Source organism: Puma concolor, chromosome C2 (genome assembly GCF_028749965.1).
Source record: "Puma concolor isolate L17-30 chromosome C2, mPumCon1.1.hap2, whole genome shotgun sequence".
In the NCBI taxonomy this organism is placed as follows: Eukaryota; Metazoa; Chordata; class Mammalia; order Carnivora; family Felidae; genus Puma; species Puma concolor.
In genome coordinates, this window is record NC_141675.1 from 7,450,495 (window position 1) to 7,471,823 (window position 21,329).

Sequence of the window (21,329 nt, forward strand, 5' to 3'; positions counted from 1 at the left end):
CCTTCCTTCTTTGTTAAGAGTTTTTTTGTTATGACTGGATATTGAATTTTAGTGAATGCTTTCTTAGTGTTTGTTACTTAGTGTTTATTTCCCCCCTTATTCTGTCAATATGGTAAATCAGACGTATAGCCTTTCCAAATCTAAAACATTTTGAGATTTGCATCTTCGGTTTGCGCTATGAAACATGTTACCTATCAGATCGGCAAAAATCTGAGGGTGTAATAACCTACTTTTATTGCTGAGGTGATGGGAAAGTGGGCTCCATCGTGCATTGTTTATAGAATAGTAATTCGTACAAATCCCATGGGGAGCAAGTTAGAAAAAAATCCATCAAAGTCTTTAGAATTACAAATGCGTAGTCTTCCCTGAGTCAGTGATCCCACTGTTAGCGGTTCACCCCTCAGGTATTTGCACACGTGGGAAATGAAGGGTGTATCGCCTTCTTCACTACAGCACCATTTGCAATAATAACAGATGGGAAACAACCAGACTGTTCACGTGTAGGAAACTAGTTAGGCTCCGATCCTTAACGATTTCGAGGCATCTGCCAATCCTTCTAGTCTGTTGTGTGTCATCATCACCCCTAGATCCTCATAGGCATCTCCGATTTAACATGTTTCGGGCACAGTAGGCGCTCAGTTGATATGTTGAAAAAATAAGTGTTCACAACGGTACCTTTACCCCACTCCCCCACGGCTTTCCTCACCTCAGTAAATGGTTCCACTGGGCATTCGCTCAAGTCATAGGCATGGCAAGGATGACTGCCAACGAACCCCACATCCGACCCATCCTCAAGTCCTATTGGTTTTGCCTCCAAGATCCACCTCTGCTCCCTTGCCCCGGCTGAAGTCCCTGTCCTCTGTCATTGGTCTCCTTGCTTCCACTCCCCCTTGCCTCCAGTCTACATTGCAGGAAGCCCGAGGGATCTTCACGGAACATAAACAGGAGGACTTACCTCTTCTAGTCAAGATCTTTCAATGCCTTCCATTCTTCCTATTCTTTATCTCACCTTCAAGGCCCTTCATGGCCTCCCCGCGCCTCCCCCTGAAGCCTCGCAACGCTCCAGCCATCTCCTTTCTCTGTTTTCTCCAGCACATCAAGTCTCGGGACCTCTGTCTGGAGCTCTGTCCTCCTCTGGCTCCCACTTATCCTTCAGATCTCAGACAGATGATCTCTTCTTCAGGAGCCCCGCCTTAGCCCCTGAGTCTAAAGTGGCCTCGCTGCTGTATTGTCTTTTAGTATCCCACTCCTTTCCTTCAGAGCCCTCATTACGCTGCAGTCATACATGTGTTATCTTGTTCATGAGATGGGCTGGCCAGTCTCCATCCCTGTCCCCTGCACTCTATGGGCACCCAGACCTTCTCTGTCTTGTTCGCCTCAGCACTTCAGCATTCAGTAAATGTTCGAATGGATGGCTGAGGGGTGGTGTTGTGTTTGGCCACATTTACTTCGGGTCTTTTGCTGTGTATAATTTTTACATGTGGCAGCCTGATGTCACCTGGCCCCCTCTGTCATTGGAGTCCACTGTGGTCACAAACTGTTCTAAAAGCCCCTCCCTCCTACACGTCAGAGGGAGCTCGCCAGCTTGAAGATTTGCCCAAGATTGCTTGAGGTCTCCAGAGGACCAGTATCTCATCTCTTCAAGACAGGGTCTACGGGGTGGTTGGCTGGCTCATTTGGAAAAGCATGTGACTCTTGATCATGGGGTTGTGAGTTCAAGCCCCACGTTGGCTGTAGAGTTTACTAAAAAATAAAATCTTAAAAAACAAATAAAGGCAGGGTCTGAGTGTGCAGCCACCTTGCTGAGGGACCCCTAGCTCTTGTCCCAGCCCCTACTGAGGCTGCTAGCTTTGGAGGTGTCCGGGGGTACTTGAGAGACTATCATATAGATCATCAGCTGGTTTTAGTTGGGCTGGCTGGGTGCCCCGAGTCAATGCCATGCAATAAATAATCTAGCTTCCTGTGGCCCTCACTGGATATTTTGGACATGTTTTCTATGTCAGCACAATCTCTTTCACCTTGTGAAAGGGCTGCCTAATATTCAGTCAATCTTCAAATGGCCAATGGATAATTCCGTGATTAATCAATTATAAAATATTAATAATTCAACAAAAATCAAAGTGTGGCTGATTCTACTGTATTTGCACAAAAACGCTAGGAAATCCCCTTGCCTCCCTTCTCTTTCTAATAAGCTAGCCTGATTAAAAAAAAAAAAAAAAAAAGCCAGCCTGATTTTAAGAAACGTGTAGAATAATGAATGCTGTCCTTTTTCTGTTCTGACAACTTCTTGAAAGACCGTCCCCTGTTTCTGGGGGAATATGCAGGAACGAAGCTGGGGGTTTTCCTACCATTGTCCCCAGAGAATGTCCCTCCCAGTAAGTAAAAACCCATTTACAATTTTTTCCCTCCATATTCTCACAGTATTACTGAAAATGTATTTTACGTCTGTCTCCTCTCAAGGAATGAAAGGTTAAAAGAGTTTATTGCTCTCAAGGGCTTTGCTTTTCAGAGTAAATGTTAAATTGTAAAGTGGAGGTAAGCTTAACAGAAATTCATTCAAGATTTATAAATATTTTAAGCACTTGAAGTTAATTCTCCATGCTCCAAGATAATTTAGTCTTTTATTTTATTTTATTTTATTTGTTTTTAAGATTTTATTTTTAACTAATCTCTACACCCGATGTGGGGCTCAAACTCACAACCCTGAAGAGTCACGATACTCCACTGACTGAGCCAGCCAGGTGCCCCTAAATTTAGTATTTTATTTTATTTTTATTTTTATTTTTTAACGTTTTTATTTTTACTTATTTTTGAGAGAGAGAAAGAGAGAGAGAGAGAGTGTGTGAGCCAGGGAAGGACAGAGAGAGAGAGAGGGGAAGAGAGATATCCAAGTAGTCAGTGCAGAATGTGATGTGGAGCTCAAACCCATGAACCGTGAGATCATGACCTGAGCCGAAGTCAGACGTTTAATGGACTGAGTCACCCAGGTGCTCCTAGTATTTTAAATAGCAGACATTTCAGGGGCGCCTGGGTGGCTCAGTCGTTTCAGCGTCTGACTTCGGCTCAGGTCATGATCTCATGGTTTGTGGATTCGGGCCTCACGTCGGGCTCTGTGCTGACAGCTCAGAGCCTGGAGCCTGCTTCAGATTCTCTCTGTCTCTCTGTCTCTCTGTCTCTGCTCCTCCCTCATTCATGCTCTCTCAAAAATGAATAAAAGTTAAACAAAATTAAGAAAAAAATACCAGACATTCCATCTTGTTCTCGAAACTAGTCTATGAGAATTACAATTGCTGGTACTTTCCATCTCTTCCTTACCGATTTCCTAATCGCTTGAAGGCAGAGAGGGTGGCAGGGGGGTGGATTTAATGAGAATCTATAACCATGTATCAGGAGGAGTTGAGTAAAGGAAAGAAAAGGTCTAGGAAGAATATGTCCTTATTTGCTCAAGCCTTCTCCACTTTGCAAATTTCTGCAGGAACTCTTCACCCTGTGAAGCTCATTCAAGGTTGGGGGAGAGAGGGAAAGTTAAGGATTCATGTTCTCTCTTTTCTCCAGATGAAGCCTGAGAATCATAGCAGGGGACGTGGTAGGGTGTCGTAGAAAGGTCCAGATAGGTGTGAAATTGTGTGTATGCATGTGGGGTGTGTAGGGGTGGGGATGGGGAGGGCCTACTGACACACAGGAACAGTGAGGAGAGGCTTCAAGTCCCTGGGAGAAGCCTGCCGTCAGCCACGTCCAATGTGGCCCATGAGTGAGTGCACAAGTTTGGCTGGGGAGCTGTCTAGGCCAATGGCCCCAAGATAGGGTTCTCGGTTCCCCACCTGTAGCTCATGCGTGGGAACCAGGAGTTACCTTGAGTAGACATGGAGAAGCTGAGAGGTCCACCTGTTCAGCTCAACCAGAATAGGGGGTTACTGAGCAGGGATGCTGATGAGCAGTGGCTTGGTGGCATCAGCAGTAACTTGTGTCATTAATGCTATGGCACCCCATGACCAGCAGACGAGGACACTACCCAGACCAGCCACCCCTTCCCTTGTCGCCATGAGGACTGTCAGCCTCCTTGTACCCTTATCCACCATGAGAAGGATCAGAGGGAGGTGGGGAATAGTTCTGCCCAGGAGCTGAACTTTAACTGACCACTTATTAGGAAGAGATAATTTATGCCAGAAGTGATCACGGTGGAATGAATTCAGAAGTTAGTTTTCTCTCTTCTTTCCCAGCCAATACAGCTACACCAATTATGCCATTATAGTGAGATGAAAAAAGTCCTTTCTGGGGGATACAAGAGAGCTGATTTTAAATAAATTAAGAATTTCTTGCTTCGTTTTTTAATGAAAAATTTTCCCTAAGCGCATATTAAACATCCCATTCCTTAATCCATATGACACATTAAGTCCTCGGGACGGATCATTGTCTCCCTTTTGGAGTCTTGATATCTGAAGCCAGAGTATTGTTCTCACATGGGCTTCCTGCCCTAGATGATCGGGGTGAAGGCTTGCTTCCTGTGCTTCGCACGTTGAGTTCCTTAAACAAGATAAGTGCAGATCTTTGCTCATGGCTCTGAGGATCTGACTGCTAAGAACTGAAGGACTAGTGTGTTTCCCAAGTGCTGACCTGTGTCCACTCTTCACAGAGCCTGCACCCATTTCCACATTTGACTTCCTGTGCTGCCACGTCAGCTCACTACTTGCATTGTCTTTCCTTGCCAGAGGGACGGCCCGGGACAAGGGCGACATTCCACTTCTATTAAATACCTACAATTCTCTTTTAAGAAACATGGTAGGAAGGGCAGATGGATGGGAGGAAGAAAATCCATTTTATTTATTTATTAATTTTTTAAGTATTAAAATTTTTTTTTAATGTTTGTTTATTTTTGAGAGAGAGAGAGAGACAGAGCGCGAACAGGGGAGGGACAGAGAGAGAGGGAGACAAAGAATGTGAGGCGGGCTCCAGGTTCCGAGCCATCAGCACAGACCCCGATGCGGGGCTCGAACTCACAAACTGCGAGATCATGACCTGAGCTGAAGTCAGATGCTTAACCGACTGAGCCACCCAGGCGCCCCTGAAATCCATTTTAGTTTTTGGATCTATGTTTTAAATTTAAATTTTAGTTAACATACAGAGCAATATTGGTTTCAGGAGTAGAATTCAGTGATTCATCACTTGCATACAACACTCAGTGCTCATCACAAGTGCCCTCCTTTTGTACCCATCACCCATCTAGCCCATCACCCACCCGTCTCCCTCCAGCAACCCTGTTTGTTCTCTATCATTAAGAGTCTCTTGTGGTTTGTTTCCCTCTCTTCTCTCCCCCCGCCCCACCTTCCTATGTGTTCATCTGTTTTGTTTCTTAAATTCCACATATGAGTATTTGTCTTTCTCTGATTGACTTATTTTGCTTAGCATAATGCACTCTAGCTCCATCCAAGAAAATCCATGTTACTTACGTTTAAGGTCCTAGTAGCCACCTGCAGTCCCCTTAGGGAAAAGTGAAGCCATGTTTAAACACATGTTTAAATACAGAGATGCTAGTGCCATCTCTAAGATGTGTAATTAAATGTGTGTGTTGGCTAAAGCTTGCTAATTAATTTGCATGAATTAAGAAAAGATGTAGCAGGTTCACAGAGTCTTTGGAAATGCTCTTTCTAAAGAGCCCAGTTTTATAACTTTCAAGGTCAGGTGGAAGGGTCCCTTCCTGTGTTGCCCTTCTCATCGAACAGATTCTGTTGCCTGAGCCAGAGCAGAGGTCCCTGCGGGGACGAGGGGACTGCTAAAGAGCATTGGGGGACAGGCAGCACTTGTGAGAAATGTCCTTATTCATTCTCTCATTTTAATCAAGTATCAACTGAACACCTGTTCTGAATCAGGCATTGAACAAGCCTCCAAGGACAGAAAATTTAAAGAGGTGGTGAAGCAGGCGTAACATAAAATTTCCAGATGCTTTCTTAAAATTATGTATAGCACACAAAGTTGGCGCTGGAAAGAGGGAGAAGCTATCATTTCTTTTTGGGGGAAGGGAAGGCTCTGCAAAGTTTCGGAGTGACTTGCTTTTGAGCAAAGATGATGGAGGTGTTTTGCTGTGTAATTGTTGGGTGGGTAGGAAGCAGCGGGAAGGAGCCCTATGGACCAAGGTCCAAGGGCTTGAAATAATCTTACCACTTGGGAACGGGGGAACAGCTGAGTTGGGCTGAATGCATTCACCAGGGGGCAGTCCCTTCTTGAATAAAGCTTATTATTAAAGAAAGGTCACGTTCTTCATGGACTTTTGTCTATATCTCATTGGCTACAGTGTGATCACACAGTTGTATGTACTTAACTCGACATTATTAGGGTGCCAAACAAAATCCAGGTTTCTTACTGAAGGGAAGAGTGGATATTGGCAGTCAACTAGTCAAATGGACAGAAATGAGTTTGCTATTTTATTATTAGTAGTATTATATGATCTTGGAGAGCTTACTTCTTCAGGCCTTGATTTCTTCATCTCTAAAATGGGTTAAGTAGGGACTAGCTAGAAGGGTTACTTTGGAAATTAGAAATGATGGCTATAAAGCATCTGGGACATAGCAGGTAGTCAATAAATAGTGGCAGGGGCGGGGGGCGGGGTTCTTGTTCCCCTCTCTTTGGTTCCTCTCCTTCCTTTCCTTTTTCTTCTTCTTCAAATACCTGTCTTACTTTCCCTCCTCTTTTATTCTTTAAAAAAAAATTAATGTTTATTCATTTTTGAGAGATATATAGAGAGAAGCATAAGCAGGGGAGGGGCAAAGAGAGAGGGACACAGAGAATCCCAAGCAGGCTTTGCACTGCCAGTGCAAAGCCATGAACTGGGAGATCATGACCTGCGCCAAAGACGGTTGCTCAACCAACTGATCCACCCAGGCACTCCCTCCTCTTTAGTTTTAGAGTATGTGGAAACATCTGGAAAGCCTTGAGACAATATTTTACAGTTTTGAATTAAAATTCTTCATCCTGCCAGATAGTTCATATTATCTTTGCTGTGCAATTAGATGATATCTTTTTTTAAATGTTTTTTTAAATTTATTTTTTTAATGTTTTTTGGGGGGGGGCAGAGAGACAGAGTGCAAGTGGGGGAGGGGCTGAGAGAGAGGGAGACATACGATCCGAAGCAGGACCCAGACTCTGAGCTGTCAGCACATAGCCTGATGCGGGGCTCAAACTCATGGACTGTGAGATCATGACCTGAGCTGCAACGTCGAATGCTTAACGGACTGAGCCACCCAGGCGCCCCACAAGTAGCTGATATCTTTTGTGAAAACATCGTGTAGTGTTTATAAAGATTTGCCATTAGCCACGAATGTCAGTAAAGATGTAATTCATGTTTGGACTAAATGTCATCAGAGATACACATTGAGATTCTTAGAGAATGTGTCTGACAAAGTCGTAGAATTAGACCATTCGAAGGAATTCTCGGGAGAGGGAAATGGAACTTATTAAGCAAATTATTTGCATTAGGTACAGTGCTAGGTTCTCTTCCTATTTATTATCTTCAAAGGGCTGCTGATTTAAGCATTATTTTAAAAAAACTTTTTACGTAGGCTCCATGCCCAACGTGGGGCTTAACCTCACCACCCTGAGATCAAGAGTCACAGGCTCTACTGACTGAGCCGGCCAGGCATCTCTTAAGCATTATTATTATTTGTTCTTCCCTTCCGTTACGGACTGAATGTTTGTGTCCCCCCACATTCATATGTTGAAATCTAATCTCCAATGTGATTGTGTTAGGAGTAGACCTTTGGGAAGAACTTCATGAGAGTTGGAGCCCTAATGAATGGAGTTAGAGTCCTCATACAAGAGACCCCAGAGAGCCCCCTTGCTCATTCCACTACATGAGGACGCAGCAAGAAAAATGCCACTTCTGAACCAGGAGGGGGCTTCTCGCTAGACACGGAATCTGCTGGCAACTTGATCTTGGACTCCCCAACCTCCAGAACTCTGAGAAATAATTTTTCGTTATTTGTACACCACCCAGTTTATAGTATCTTGTTATGGTAGCCTACATGGACGAAGACACCCTCTTTTAGATGAGGAAACTGAGCATTTTAATTTGAATTGTACACGCTTGCAACTGAAATAATAGTGGTTTAAAGGAGATGCAACTTTGTCTCTCATGTAAAAGATGTTCAGTGTTTGAGAGTCAGGCCTAGAACAGCAGCCCCACGGTCCTCAGACTCAGGCTCCTTCAGGCTTTGTGTTCCTCAACATGGCTTCCTTGTCGGGCTGAGCCATGGTCCAATATGGCTGCTGTGCCCAAGCATAGATAATTTCCAAATTGTTCTGGAAAAGACAATCCTTTCAAGCACATGTGGGACATTTGAAAATACTGACTATGAACGAGGTCATAAAGCAAATCTCAAAAATTATCAAAGAGTCATTATCATACAGACCACTTTCCCTGACTAGAATGCATTAAAATTAGAAGTCAATGCACACTTGGAAATTTTGCAACAGATTTTTAAAAACAATGGATGAATCAAAGAACTCAGTCATATTTAAAATGAAGTGAAAATGGCTTAAGGTAATACTCGTGGTATCCAGCTAAAGTTGTACTTACTGGGAAAGTTGTAGCTGTTTAAAAGCCTATGTGAGAAATGTTTGACTCAAGAATAGAGAGGGGTGCCTGGTGGGCTCAGTCAGAAGAGAATGTGACTCTTGATCTCAGGGTCATGAGTTTGAGCCCCATGATGGGTGTAGGGATTACTTAAAAATAAATAAACATTTAAAAAAAAAAGAATATAGAAAAAAAAAGACCCAAGGACATAAACCTAGAAAAAAATGGAAGAAAATAATATATCCCTACAGAAATTAATGAACTAGAAAAAAATTAAAAAGAGCAAAGACAAACAAGAAAACCAAGAGCTTGTTTTTGAAAAGAATAACATAGTAGGAAAACTACTGGCAAGATGAATTAAGAAAAATGAGACAAGATGCAAATAAATGATATGAACTATAAAGGGGGCTGTAACTATAAAATTTATCACAGATTTAAAAAGCATAAGAATACTATAAATAATGTGTATATCTGTAAAACTTAAAATGGATGATTTTCCAGGTATATAAATCTGAAGAGTATGTAAGGTATGGTCCTGCTTTTTATTAACTATATATTTATGTCTAAATATTACCAAATCAAAAAATGTCCAAATATTTTGTAAGTGGTTAACTATGGGATTTTCGTTATTTTTATCTATACAAGTTTTCTAATTTTCAACAGTAAATATAGATTTTAAAACCCATTAAGGGGCCAATTGGGGAAGGGCAGAGGAAGCACCCGTGGGACACACTGTCTTCGGGACACTAGGGGTTTCCATCCCAGTGCTCCATCATGTGTTTCTTGCTCTGGCAGGGAGGTCTAGGCCGCCATATTGTGTGATGTCCCCAAGCCCAGTCTCCATCCTTCCTTCTTCGATGAGCTGTTTTCCCAACTTACAGTCTTTCTCACCCCAAGACACAGACCCTTGCATCTATGCAGCCTTATCCCATTCTCTGGCCCATTTCCAGCCCCCCAAGGTCCAGTCTTTTGGGGGAGAGGAGGGTTGAGCACAGCAAGGCACAGATAGTGTTGGACCTCGTCAAAGGACAGGGATGTTGGGGTCACACAGACATGGATTCATATCCCCTGTCTATTTCTTTCTGGCTTTATGAAGTTGGTCATGATTTTTAGCTTCTCCCGTCTTTAGTTTGTTGGTGATAATGCCCATGTTATAAAAGGAGGTAAAGTATAGAAAGCAACCACCATACAATGGGTGCTCCGTAAATGTGAGTTCTTTCCTGTGCTGTTATTTGTGGTTATCACTAATATACTAGTAAGCCTGGAGTGTTGGGAAAGAATGACTCGCGTGTGTATTGCTGTTGCTTAGCGTGTGGGGTTCAACATTCCTGAACTGGAACATGGTGCGGGCAGAGTTGGAGACGCAGTGCGCATACGCAATTAATCACGTACCCCAGCTAAACGCTGCATTTCCACTACGAGGAGAAATAGTAGCCAGAGGACTATACTATAGTAGTATACTGTACTACTATATACAGTATATATATATACAGTATATATATATACAGTATATATATATACAGTATATATATATACTATATATATATATATAGTATATATATATATAGTAAATAGTACTATACTATTTATAGACTATAAATATTATACTAAGGTAAGGCGGGGGGGGGGGGGGTGGATTTTCAGCTGGTTGCCCTGGAAGAATGTCAAGGTTCCACGGAAGAGAACCTCTTTTCCTTTAGGGAATCACACACGGAGGGTAGCAGGAGGTGAGGCTGCCCCCTGCTGGACATGGTTGGGGAAGGCAGAGGGTGAGAAATGTCATGGAATGAGAATTTAAGAAATTTCCCTTGAAGTGCTGGGGGAAGAAATGGCTGGGTGCGGGTCTGGACAGGCATGGGGTCGGCCAAGGCATCACATCAGGTGGGTAGGAATTGAGAGTTCAGTCAGAGCGGGGACTCAGAGTCACAAGAGATTTTAAGTCCCCCTTTTACCCCATGCCAGTCATTCTTAAAAATTGGGGGCGAGTGCTAGGTTTTCTGCTGTTTGTGTTGAATACCTGACCCTTTTGGGAAAAGAGGATTCCAGAAAGCTGGAGGAATTGGGGGGGGGGGGGGTGTCTGGGTTGACTGTGAAAAGCCGGATAACATTGTCTCCATGTGCCAGGAGTGAAAAGAAATGACTCCTACAGGTTAGCCTTGCAGTGTTTCTTTATTTTCAACCCTGGGCTGAACTTTTTGCCACATCGTGTAGGGTTTGGGTAAGGATTTGGCACGTCTTTAAGGATTTTACCATGAGTCAGACCCCCGAAATCAACTGCAGTTTCTCATTGTTCTCAAAATGCCTGTTTGCACCAAGGGTTTCTTTGAGAACTGTTGCCCATCTCCTCTGCAAATTTGGAAATTTCTCTTCCAAGAGGCTGCTACTCCACCCACCTCTCTGGCTGCCTCTGCTGTTCCTTCTTCCCTTGCCCCGCTCCCTGAAGTGTGAAGGTAGGCCCACTACCCCTCCTGGGAGCCTTCCCTGGCCTGGCTTCTTGCTCAGTTCCTGCTCCTCACATCCATTCCCAAGGCTGGGCTTCTTCCAGAGGTGAGGGACTCTCAAGATGGCGGCTGTAGCTGCCGTGTTTGGGATACCCACCCCCCTTCCACATGAATGTCCTGAAACAATGAACATATCCCCTCAGAGTAACGCAGTTGTTTTTAACGTATTCATCCTTAAAACCCAGCTCATCTGTTCTGGCTTCAAACAATTCATCCCTTCTCTGTGTGCTTCCCTTGCCTTTGTACATACGTCTATTGATCACCATCACAGTTTGTAATTACGGACGGCACAGCTGTGTGTCTACCTTGACCTTGGGTTTGTTGAGAGCAAGGACTTTCTCAGTGTCTAATATATGCATGTCACCGTGTGTATTTGTTGACTCTTAATTGATTAATAGTCATTTACATGCCCTGCGTGCTACAGTGTTGTGGTGTTAGGTGGGACACTTACTGTATTTGTCCAAAAGGGTGTTGTAGTGATTCAATTTTTTACCCCTGTTTGGGAAGTTTTTTCCAAGACTCAAACTTCTCTTTGATTTCCTCCTCCTCCCCATCTTCCTCCTTCTCCTCTTTCTTTTTAACCCAAGTAAATAGTGAGATGCACAAAAATTAAGTGTGTAGCTCACTGAATTTGTACATACACGCGCACCCAAGCAATCACCTCTTAGATCAAGACCCAGAACATCTGCCCCCGGCTGGCACTTTGATGCCCCTTCCTAGCCAGACCTCACCTTCTCCAAACATAGCTATGTTCGGATTTCTAGCACTGTAGACTAAGCTTTCTCTGTTTTTGAGCCTCATGTAAATCGAATCATACAGCTTATATTCGTTGTGTTCAGCCTTTTGTTGGTTCAACATTGTGTTCATGAGATGGAAACATGGCGACTGTTCTTTTTCATGACCGTGTAGTATTTTTTTGTATGAACAGAGACCACGGTTTTAGTACCACCCTATTATTATTATTATTATCATTATTTTAAAGAAAAGGTCTTTCTGAAACCTAGAATATTATTTTTCCACAAGTGTGTTTGGTTTTGTAATATTTTTCCTATCCTAAACGGGTCATTGACACGTAAGTTAAAAAGTGTCCGTTTTCGGAAAACATGATTGAAAAGTAGGCCAATAAAAAATTAATAAGCCCTGAATCCCTTTCTGTAGAGCCGGGCCAGAAACTGAGCTTCCAGATTCAGGGTGTAGGACGAGGCTGAATGTGAATTTTGGACCGCGGGAATGGCCGGCGCTAGGCTCCTGGAGTAGAAAGCTCCCCACTGATGTGCTGTTTTGTGTCTCCCCATCTCTCCTCGCATCAATGACTTCTAGTGAGATGAGTCAGAAAACGGTTAAGGAGGGCCCCAGACTCTCCAAGAACCAGAAGTTTTCGGAGCACTTCAGCATACATTGCTGCCCGCCATTCACCTTCCTCAACTCCAAACGGGAGATCGTGGATCGGAAGTACAGCATCTGTAGAAGTGGCTGCTTCTACCAGAAGAAAGAAGAGGACTGGATCTGCTGTGCCTGCCAGAAGACCAGGTAAGTGGGCTGCACTGCCCACTGGGCTTCCGGCTGGGCGCTGGCTCCACGCCCCGTCCTGCTCTGCTCCGCGAGTCTGGGCCGCTCTTCCCCCAGTGCCCTGCGGTCCGCTCCCTGTTAGGTTCCGAAGGTACCGGAGGGCGATTGGAAGGTGGGGGGGGGGGCAGGGCCTGCCTCCCTGTTTCCAGCTCCTGTCAGCATCCCTTAAGGAGCAGAGGAGAGCCACGGCTCCAGCCTCCAGCTTCTTTTGGCCCCCTCAGCACCAGCCGCCGGGCAACGTCCCCTCAGAGGCCCAAGCAACAGCCAGCGGCACCCCCCGCGGTGGTCAGAGCACCGGCCAAGCCACGGTCCCCTCCGAGGTCCGAGCGTCAACCGCGCCCCCGCCCAGAGGTCCGACCACCACCAGCCAAGCAGCGCCCCCCTCAGAAGTCCAAGCAGCCGCCGCGCAGCAGCCCCCACAGAGGGCCGGGCACCAGCCGTGGGGGGTCCCCCATCAAAGCTTCTAGGTTCTGGTAACACCATCTCTTCCCTTTTGTTGCCCCAGCCCTAAGGTTAGTAGCTGCGTCCTGTGCTTACTAACGTCTGGGCTACCTCAGTGGCCCTCTCTTGGCCTTACCCAACCCGTGTCAATTCCCTGCATTAAATCCCCATGTTTGAAATACCTAGTGTGGCTTCTGTTTTCCTCATCGAGCTGTGAGTGTAGTACTTCAGGGGACAGTAGCTGTTGCTTCTTTGGTCCGAGAGGACTGCAACCGATTACTGTATAAACTCAGAGTAGCCACCTCAGAAACAGAGCACGCAAATGAGGCCCTCCATTGCTGTGCCTCAGAGACAAGAAGGGTGACTCTAGGGATAGCTGCACACATGTAGAAAAGGAGAGGTTCAGCCAGTTCATCCACCCGTCCCCCTGACACACTTCAGCTGCTGTTAATCTCAGCGGCAACATCATCCATTCACTCTCGCACTCATCCAACAAACTTGATAGCATTCCACAGAGTTCCATATGTCATGGTGGGGGGATGGGGATACGGCAGTGAACAAGTCAGGTTGTGACTCACCAGGATGAAACAAGGGAGTAGTTGGTCACAGTGTAGGGTGTATGTACCTTAACGTTGTCATAATCAGTAAGTACGCTGGGGCTATGGGAGCCTGGAACAGGGTTCGACCCATCTGGGCTTCACAGAGGAGGTTAGGCTAGCGTAAGTAGAGAATAAAAAGGAACCTATGCAGAGAGAAGGTAAGGCAGAGATGTGTTTGTCTGTCTCATCTTAGGAGGGTCAGCTTTTTGTTTTTTAATAGACTTCATTTTTAGAGCAGTTTTAGGGTCACAGCAAAATGGAGTGGAGGGTACAGAGATTTCCCATATAGTCCCTGCCCACACGCATGGCAGGCCAATTGTTTAGTTCTTTTAATATGTGGAAATGAAGCTGCTTTGTAGGTTAATGGCGGGCGTTAATTGTGTTTGAGATTCTCATCCTTACTCTGCATAGCCTGTTACTCGGGGTGCATGTCACTTGCTGTTTACCGATGTACTATGCAGAAGAATCCACGGAGGAGCGGATTAAAGACGCCCCCCCCCCCCCCCCCAGAGAATCCAGTTCCTTGGGTGACCCATGAGATCTGGAGATCTGCCTTTCCAACAAGCAACACCTCCACCCCAGCATAGCGACTCCGCTGGTATGCGGACCACCCTTTGAGAAGCGCTGACCTACGTCATCCATAAATAAGTGACCCACGTTGTCTGTGATGTGCAGTAAAGACATGTGGAAGGGGCCACACGCGTGGCACTAAAAGTGAGAGCATTAGGAAGGTGCAAGATGGGGTGAGGTTAGTTTGTGAAGGAGGTAAGAGCCCGCCAGTGTCTAACTCTGGAATAGGAAGCTGTGTGCCGGGTTACCGAGTCCTTAATGAGGGCCCCCCAAGGGGCCTGAGTCCAGGGGGCCTGGCCAGGTAAGTTGTATATGGAGGTGGTTAGGAAGTGTGAGAAGTAGAGAAAACCAATTGGGTACGAGGCCTGTCATCTGCGGGGGTGGCTTCAAGCCACACCATGTGTAGTGAGTTGTGTGATGGCTGCTTGGGTGGCTGGGAGTTCAAGCAGGACACGGATAGGAGAGGAAGACCGTGAACGCCAAGTTCATCTGTCTCTGCCCAGCGGAACTCAAGAGGCTGGTGTGATTTGCTTCCCTCAGTTAACTGTTCTCAGTGGGTATCAGGCTGTCCTTGCCTCCTCAGCAATTGTCGCTCCCCTGGGATGGAGGACCCACAAGTCTCTGTTCATAGGGTCCCACAACACTGAGGATACGCGATTTGAGCCCTTCCTGAGATCCTCATTTTTCCTTCTCAGATTCCCTGAGGAGATGCACTAGAGCCATTGCTTTGCCACGAGTTTATTCCCCCTGTTGACACTCATTGGCTATCCCAAATCAAAGGGGTGGGAGGAAGGTTAATGGGAAAAAAATTCACTCTTAGGCAGAGCTACTAAGCTGCACTTAAAGACAGGCTCAAAAAAAGATTTTCTGAAGCACACTTCCCTTCTGAAATGGTGCCACTCCTGAATTCTGACCTTTAAAGGTTAAAAAAGATATTGACAAAGGCCTTTCGGGTCCTTAGTAACCCCCTTGGGTAGATCTCAAGAACCAGAGAACATTCAAGACTTAGGACTGGTAGAATTCCTTGCAGCCCGACTGAACATTCTCATATCTGATGGGAGGAAACCCTGGCATCTCCCTCTTAATTTAGCCTACTCTCAATTCCTCAAGATTTTAGGATTCACAGGTCACCCTTGCCTTTAGCGTTGACACATGTTTCCTGGGCCAAGCCTCTTTTGGCCCCGCAGGGCTCTGCTTTGGGAGCGGAGGACCTGCGGTTCTCTGAAAGCCACTGTGGCCTGTGAGTGACTGGGGCCAAGTGCACATCTTCGAGCAGTGCCGTGTGCGCCTTTGACTCATTCTTTCACAGAATTTCTTGTACCACATTGGGCCCCACACACCAGGAGCTTGGAGGACCGATCTCTTCCCACGTGTATTTTCTAGCTTATTCATCAAGACCATGTGCACAGCAATGCACCAAGCTCTGAGCAATCAAAGAAAATGACGTTCGCCCCTGGTCCGGCCGCCCGGATGGGATTTAGGAGCGGCCCCTCCCTCAATGATGTTGTTCTTCCCTCCAGGAACCATGCTGAGCTCGGCGTCTCTATCCCAGCCCACATTCAGGGGTCCCACCTGCCTGGTTCATCTCCTTCCCCAGCTTGCTTTTTCACTCTCTTGTCTCACTTCAGCAGGTGATAAAGTCAAAGCCCAAGAAAGACAACCGTATTGCTAGAGGGTAAAGGTTCTAAGTGGCTCTCAGGTTCTCCACAGAATTTGGTCTTTCGGAGACAGGGTGCTTTAGCTTTGAGTCTCAAGTTGAAGCAAGCAGGGTTCGGTATTTTATTGACCATGCACTGTCTTGGCCGAGGCATGACAGGGCATTGCTTCTAAAGGTTAAGACAAACACACCCACTGAATGACTACATGCTATCTATATCTGTATCTATCTATCTATAATATTATAGTTTCGAGTTTGTTTGGAGTTATCGGGACTGCCAAACAATAATCCAATTCTAAATACTTACATACTTGACAAGCTAGGACTTACTTCCAAAGAGCGCTGACCCAGAGCAATTACTCTGAGGGTCTGAGAGTGTGCACTGACAGAACCACGTATTGGGGCTGAGGTTCAGACTGTTAGATAAGGGGCATCTGCCTGCTTTTCAGGTGTGCAGACCCAAGTTTATTCCAGACCCTTCTACGACATGACTTTGTCCTCTTTTTGTCCTTCCTCATGCCAAGAGGTACATTCTGCCATTTTGTACTTCTGGAAAACCGCAGACCATTTTCTCTTTCTTTGTGCAGGACTGGCCAAACTAACCCTTCTGGTCCCTTTTCTGAGCCCTCCCTGAGTTTACACAAGCAAAAGCATTGACTTTGTATTCATGTCTTAGAAAGAATTTATTCCTTACGTGCTTGTGGAAAAATCGCACCCAGGCATATATTATGCTTAATCACAACCCAATGTTTACACCCTGGCAATCTATTTTTGGGCTCATCAGCCAAACAGAATCAGAAATGCATCTACCATTTCCCAGGTAACAGTGGAGTTAGGGAAAGGTAACTCTCAGATCGGGCTCTGGTCTGCCTGCCTCTCAGATTGCATCATTGCATTTATGAGTTTGGATGACTGAACTCTTGAGTCTTGCTCTACCTGAGGCATAGATCCCTTCCTGTCCAGGAGCAGGCTTCTACACATCGTGGCTGTCCCCATAGCATGGTGCCTGAGCAGAGCAGGCTGTCACAGAGGCCGGGGTTAGCCAGAGAGGCCTCTGGTCCCATGAGCTGTGGGTACTCTTCCATTTGGACAGCTCCTGCCTGGTTCCATGTCCCCAGTCTAGAGCGCATGGTTAACCAGTCTCTCTAACAACCTTAATGCCATTGTTGCCCATCCTCTGGCCACGCTCATCCCACAAATCCCTCACCTAGATCAAGTTGATGCCCTACGTGCACTACTCCAGCCTCCAGCTGATTGTTGATAGAGTAAGGCTCCACGGTTGCAGACAGCTGCTGAGCACAGCTAGGAGAAGCCCGTAGCCTTAAGGGTTGGTGCCACCATGAATGGTGAGCACCAGCCTCTCTCCAGACTAGTTTGCCTCCACCAGCCCCAACATGTTTATCAGGATATGCATCTGTCTTTAAATCCTTTCTGCCACTCATGTGTGGTCTGCGTGATCTTCCTCCCCCAACTCGTGTTTCCTCCGGGGTCTTGCTGCACTTCCCCAACAGCTTCAGCCTTTTTCTATGGTCTCAAGAGAAAGTGCTTTAGCTTTTAAACATGCTCAGTCGTCTCATAATGACTGAGTTCGCCTCTGGCCCTGTCTGTTCTCTCCTTTTCTCAGGCAAATTAAAAAAAAAAAGTAGTGTAAATTTATCACCTTTACTTCTCTAAATTGCATTTACTCCTCAACTGACTATGCCCTGATTCTTCCCAGAGCACCTCACTGAAATCTCTCCTGTGCAGGTTCCTCCAGAAGCAACAATGCTCGGGCAAGCAGTTCATTTGCGGGGAGGCAGGGGGAGGGAATGCTGGAGGAACGGGGAAGTGAGACAGAAAGGGAAGCAGCTGATAGAGAGTGTGTTATCAAACCAGTTCTCACTGTGGGCTCCCAGGGCTTAGTCCTGCTAGGGAGCCCTAGTTGCTAACGTAGGATGTGCACTCAGTTTTCCCAGCGAAGGGGTGAAAGAGCTGGGGTATTTATACACCAGGCCATCAGTCATTGGTCAACTAATGCTGCTTTGAGGATAGTGTTAATTCCTTGACACTTCTGACCTGCCAAGCATCTGGCCAAGCAGATGCCAAGCAGATGGCAAAGCAAGCTGCTGTAGCAGGAAAGAGCCCACAGGCAGAGAAAGGCATCTGGAATTTCAGCCAGTGTGCACACAGTGGTAAAGGCGAGGGGCCGTAGGCCAGGTACTAGCAGCACCCGCTTTAACAGCTTCCCTGTGGTCTTTGTGTTGCTTTGCTAGATGAATGCTCAATCCAGTCTTTATATCGATGGTGCTGTCTGTCAAATTTGTTGACTACTCAGTCATTAAACTCTCTGCTCTCTTTAGGGGTGCCTGGGTGGCTCCGTCAGTTAAGCATCCGACTTTGTCTCAGGTCATGATCTCACTATTTGTGGGTTCGAGCCCCACATCGGGCTCTGTGCCGACAGCTCGGAGCCTGGAGCCTGCTTCCAATTCTGTGTCCCCCTCCCCCTCTGCCCCTCCCCTGCTCTCTCTCTCTCTCTCTCTCTCTCAAAAATAAATAAACATTAAAAAAAAACTTTTAAATTCTCTGCTTGCTTGCCTTCCATGACCCTTCTATTTCCTAATTTACTTTTCTTCTGCCTCCGTTGTGAATCCTTGCACTTCTGCTAATTGTGAAACCTTGGGATCCTCTGGGGTTTTATCCTGAGCTTGCTGCCTGGGTAATTTTTTGTTCTTTCATGATGGGCACACTGATGACTTTCAAACCTTACTTGAGTCCTGACATTAAACTCTGGGCCCATTTGCCCAGCAGATCAACTTGGATGTTGTCAAACCCAACCATCTCCACTTGACTTCTTTCCCACGAAGACTTGCTCTTCCTCTTATTTACTATCTCAGCAAGTAACGCTACTGCCCCTCCCAGCATCCACATTGAAAAGCTAAGCACCATCGTAACTTCCAAATTTCCCCCCTAACACATGACTGCCAATTTTACTTCTAGATTTTTTTCCCCTATAACTTAGAGCACATTAAGGGCCAATGGGAAGGGGTATGGACATGAGAATGAGACTGGAAACAAAAGAGGGGGCATGGAGATTGTTGATAGAGTAAGGCTCCTTCGTAGTATGTGTGGAGGGACTGGCCTTTGATGGGAGCAGAAAAAGCCATTTGGTTTTGCAAAGGAATGAGAAAGACCCATTAGTGAGCATTAAGATGAAGGCAAGTCCTACTCAAGGATGAGAGAGCCAGGGGGTGGGTGAGAAGGTTAGAGTTTTGAGAACCAGAGACCAGGCTGGGGAAAATACTGAGGGTTAGCTGAGCTCTGATCCATGGAGCTGCATATGAATCTTTTGTTCTTATGGAGATTATTCTCCAGGATGGGAAACCAGTTACCATCTCCACAGTCTCCAGCAGCATCATCCAACTCCACATCAAGTCTTCTTTTCTTCCAGTTTGCTTTGCCAAACGTTCCCACAGCAACTGTTCTTAAACTTCACCAGGAACCCCTAGTGCTCTGACCCTTGTTTTTCCTTCTCCATTCACCAGACTCTCCTTTTGTTCTCTAGGTAGTTTGATTTTTATATTTATTATATTGTATAGGATTGTATTGTATTGTAAATTATTCAATTTATGAAACTAAAAGGAACCCAAGTTCTCTCATTTCTCCTGCCCCCTACTCCCCACCCTCCACCTCTGGCAACCACCAATCTGTTCTCTTTATCTATGAGCTTGGTATTTGTCTCTGTCTGACTTATTTCCCTTAGTGTAATACCCTTAAGGTATATCCATGTTGTTGCAAATGGTAGTCATTCTTTTTTATTGCTGAATGATATTCCATTGTATATATAAATTTATTAATCCATTCATCCATTGATGAACACTTAGGCTGTTTCCATATCTTGGGTATTATAAATAATATGGCAATGAACACAGAGCTACATATAGCTCTTTGAGTTAGTGTTTTCATTTTCTTTGGATGAATACCCAGAAATGAAATTGTTGGATCATATTGTAGTTTTATTTTTGAGTTTTTGAGGAACCTCCATGCTGTTTTCTATAGTGGCTGTGCCAATTTACATTCCCTCCAACAGTACACAAAGGTTGCCTATTCTTCACATCTTTACCAGCACTTGTTATTTCCAGTCTTTTTGATAATAGCCATTCTCATAGGTGTGGGTGATATCTCATGTGGTTTTGACTTGCATTTCACCGATGATTAGTGATGTTAACCACCTTTTCATGTACCTGTTGGTCATCTTATCTCTTCTCTGAAAAAATGTCCATTCAGACTCCTTTCTTCCCTCTCCTCCCTCCCCAAATTAGAAGCTGTGGCTCAACATTTTAATCTCTTTAAAAATACCCTACACCCCCCTACCCTCTGAATATCCGTCTCATATTTTTGGAAAAACTCTAACTTTGGATGAATCCAGCCATCTGTCTTCACCATGTTGGTTTCCAGGCAGCTGAGTCTCACTGGAAAATAACACATAGCAGGGCAGTGGTAGTTGGGCATAAGTAGAATTATGCCCATAATATCACGTAGCTTGTTAAGTGTTAGTTTTACGCAGTCATAGTTAAGTTACCTGCATGCAGACAAAGGAGGAAGCCATGGATCCCAAAAGTGTCATGTATATATGTGAAATACACCACCCAAACACATACCCTACATATAGAAGGTTTGTTGAAACATAATTTGCATGCAGCAGAAGTCGACCTTTTCAGCAAACAGTTCTCTGCACACCATTATGTAACTGCCATCCCAATCAAGATGTTGAGTCTTTTCATCACCCTCTCCGCCAAATTTCCCTCATACTTCCTCTTTGCAGTCAATCCCCAAGCCCCTGACAACCACCAATCTGTTTTCTGTTCCTATGGTTTTGTCTTATAAGTCTAAAATGTCATATAAATGGAATCATACAGTGTGTGCCCTCTTGAGTCTGGCTTCTTTCACTTAGCATAATGCATTAGAGATTGAACTATTTGTTGCACAAATCAGCAGTTCTATTTTCATATTTATTTCTGGGTGGCATTCCATTATATGCATGTGCCTATCATAGTTTTCCATTAACCAGTTGAAGCATATTTAGGTTATTTCCAATTTTTGATGAATAAAGTTGCTGTAAACATTCATGTGAGTGTAAATTTTCTTTTCTCTTGAGTAAATACCTAAACCTGGTATTGCTAGACCACATGTTAACTGCTAAATTGTTTTCCAAAGTGGTTGTACTATTTTGTATTCCCATTAGCAATGTGGGATGCTCTGCGTGCTTGTCAGCACTTGGTATTGTCAGCTTTAAAAACTTTATCCACTCCGATAGGTGTGCAGTGCTATCTCATCGTAGTTTTAATATTGTATTTCCTTAATGCCTAATGGTGTTGAGCATCTTTAAATGAACTTATATATCATCCACTAAAGATGGGTGATATTTGTGTATTGATCAGGTGTGTGTT

General features: G+C 45.1%; 1 protein-coding gene across 4 annotated transcripts in view; it reads left to right on the forward strand.

The window, feature by feature from the left end:
• MOBP (myelin associated oligodendrocyte basic protein) overlaps positions 1-21,329 on the forward strand; it is a 51,398-nt gene that overhangs the window by 12,885 nt on the left and 17,184 nt on the right. Inside the window, exons 3-4 of one of the 4 annotated variants that reach the window (XM_086720505.1) lie at positions 12,388-12,597; positions 12,858-13,103. The exons of 1 other annotated variant lie outside the window; for it this stretch is intronic. In XM_086720505.1, the coding sequence (XP_086576631.1) occupies positions 12,392-12,597; positions 12,858-13,103 (452 nt within the window). In that variant the 5' untranslated portion in view covers positions 12,388-12,391. Of the gene's footprint in view, positions 1-12,387; positions 12,598-12,857; positions 13,259-21,329 lie in introns of those variants that run through there. 2 more of the 4 variants (XM_025914021.2, XM_086720506.1) reach the window with 2 other exon arrangements.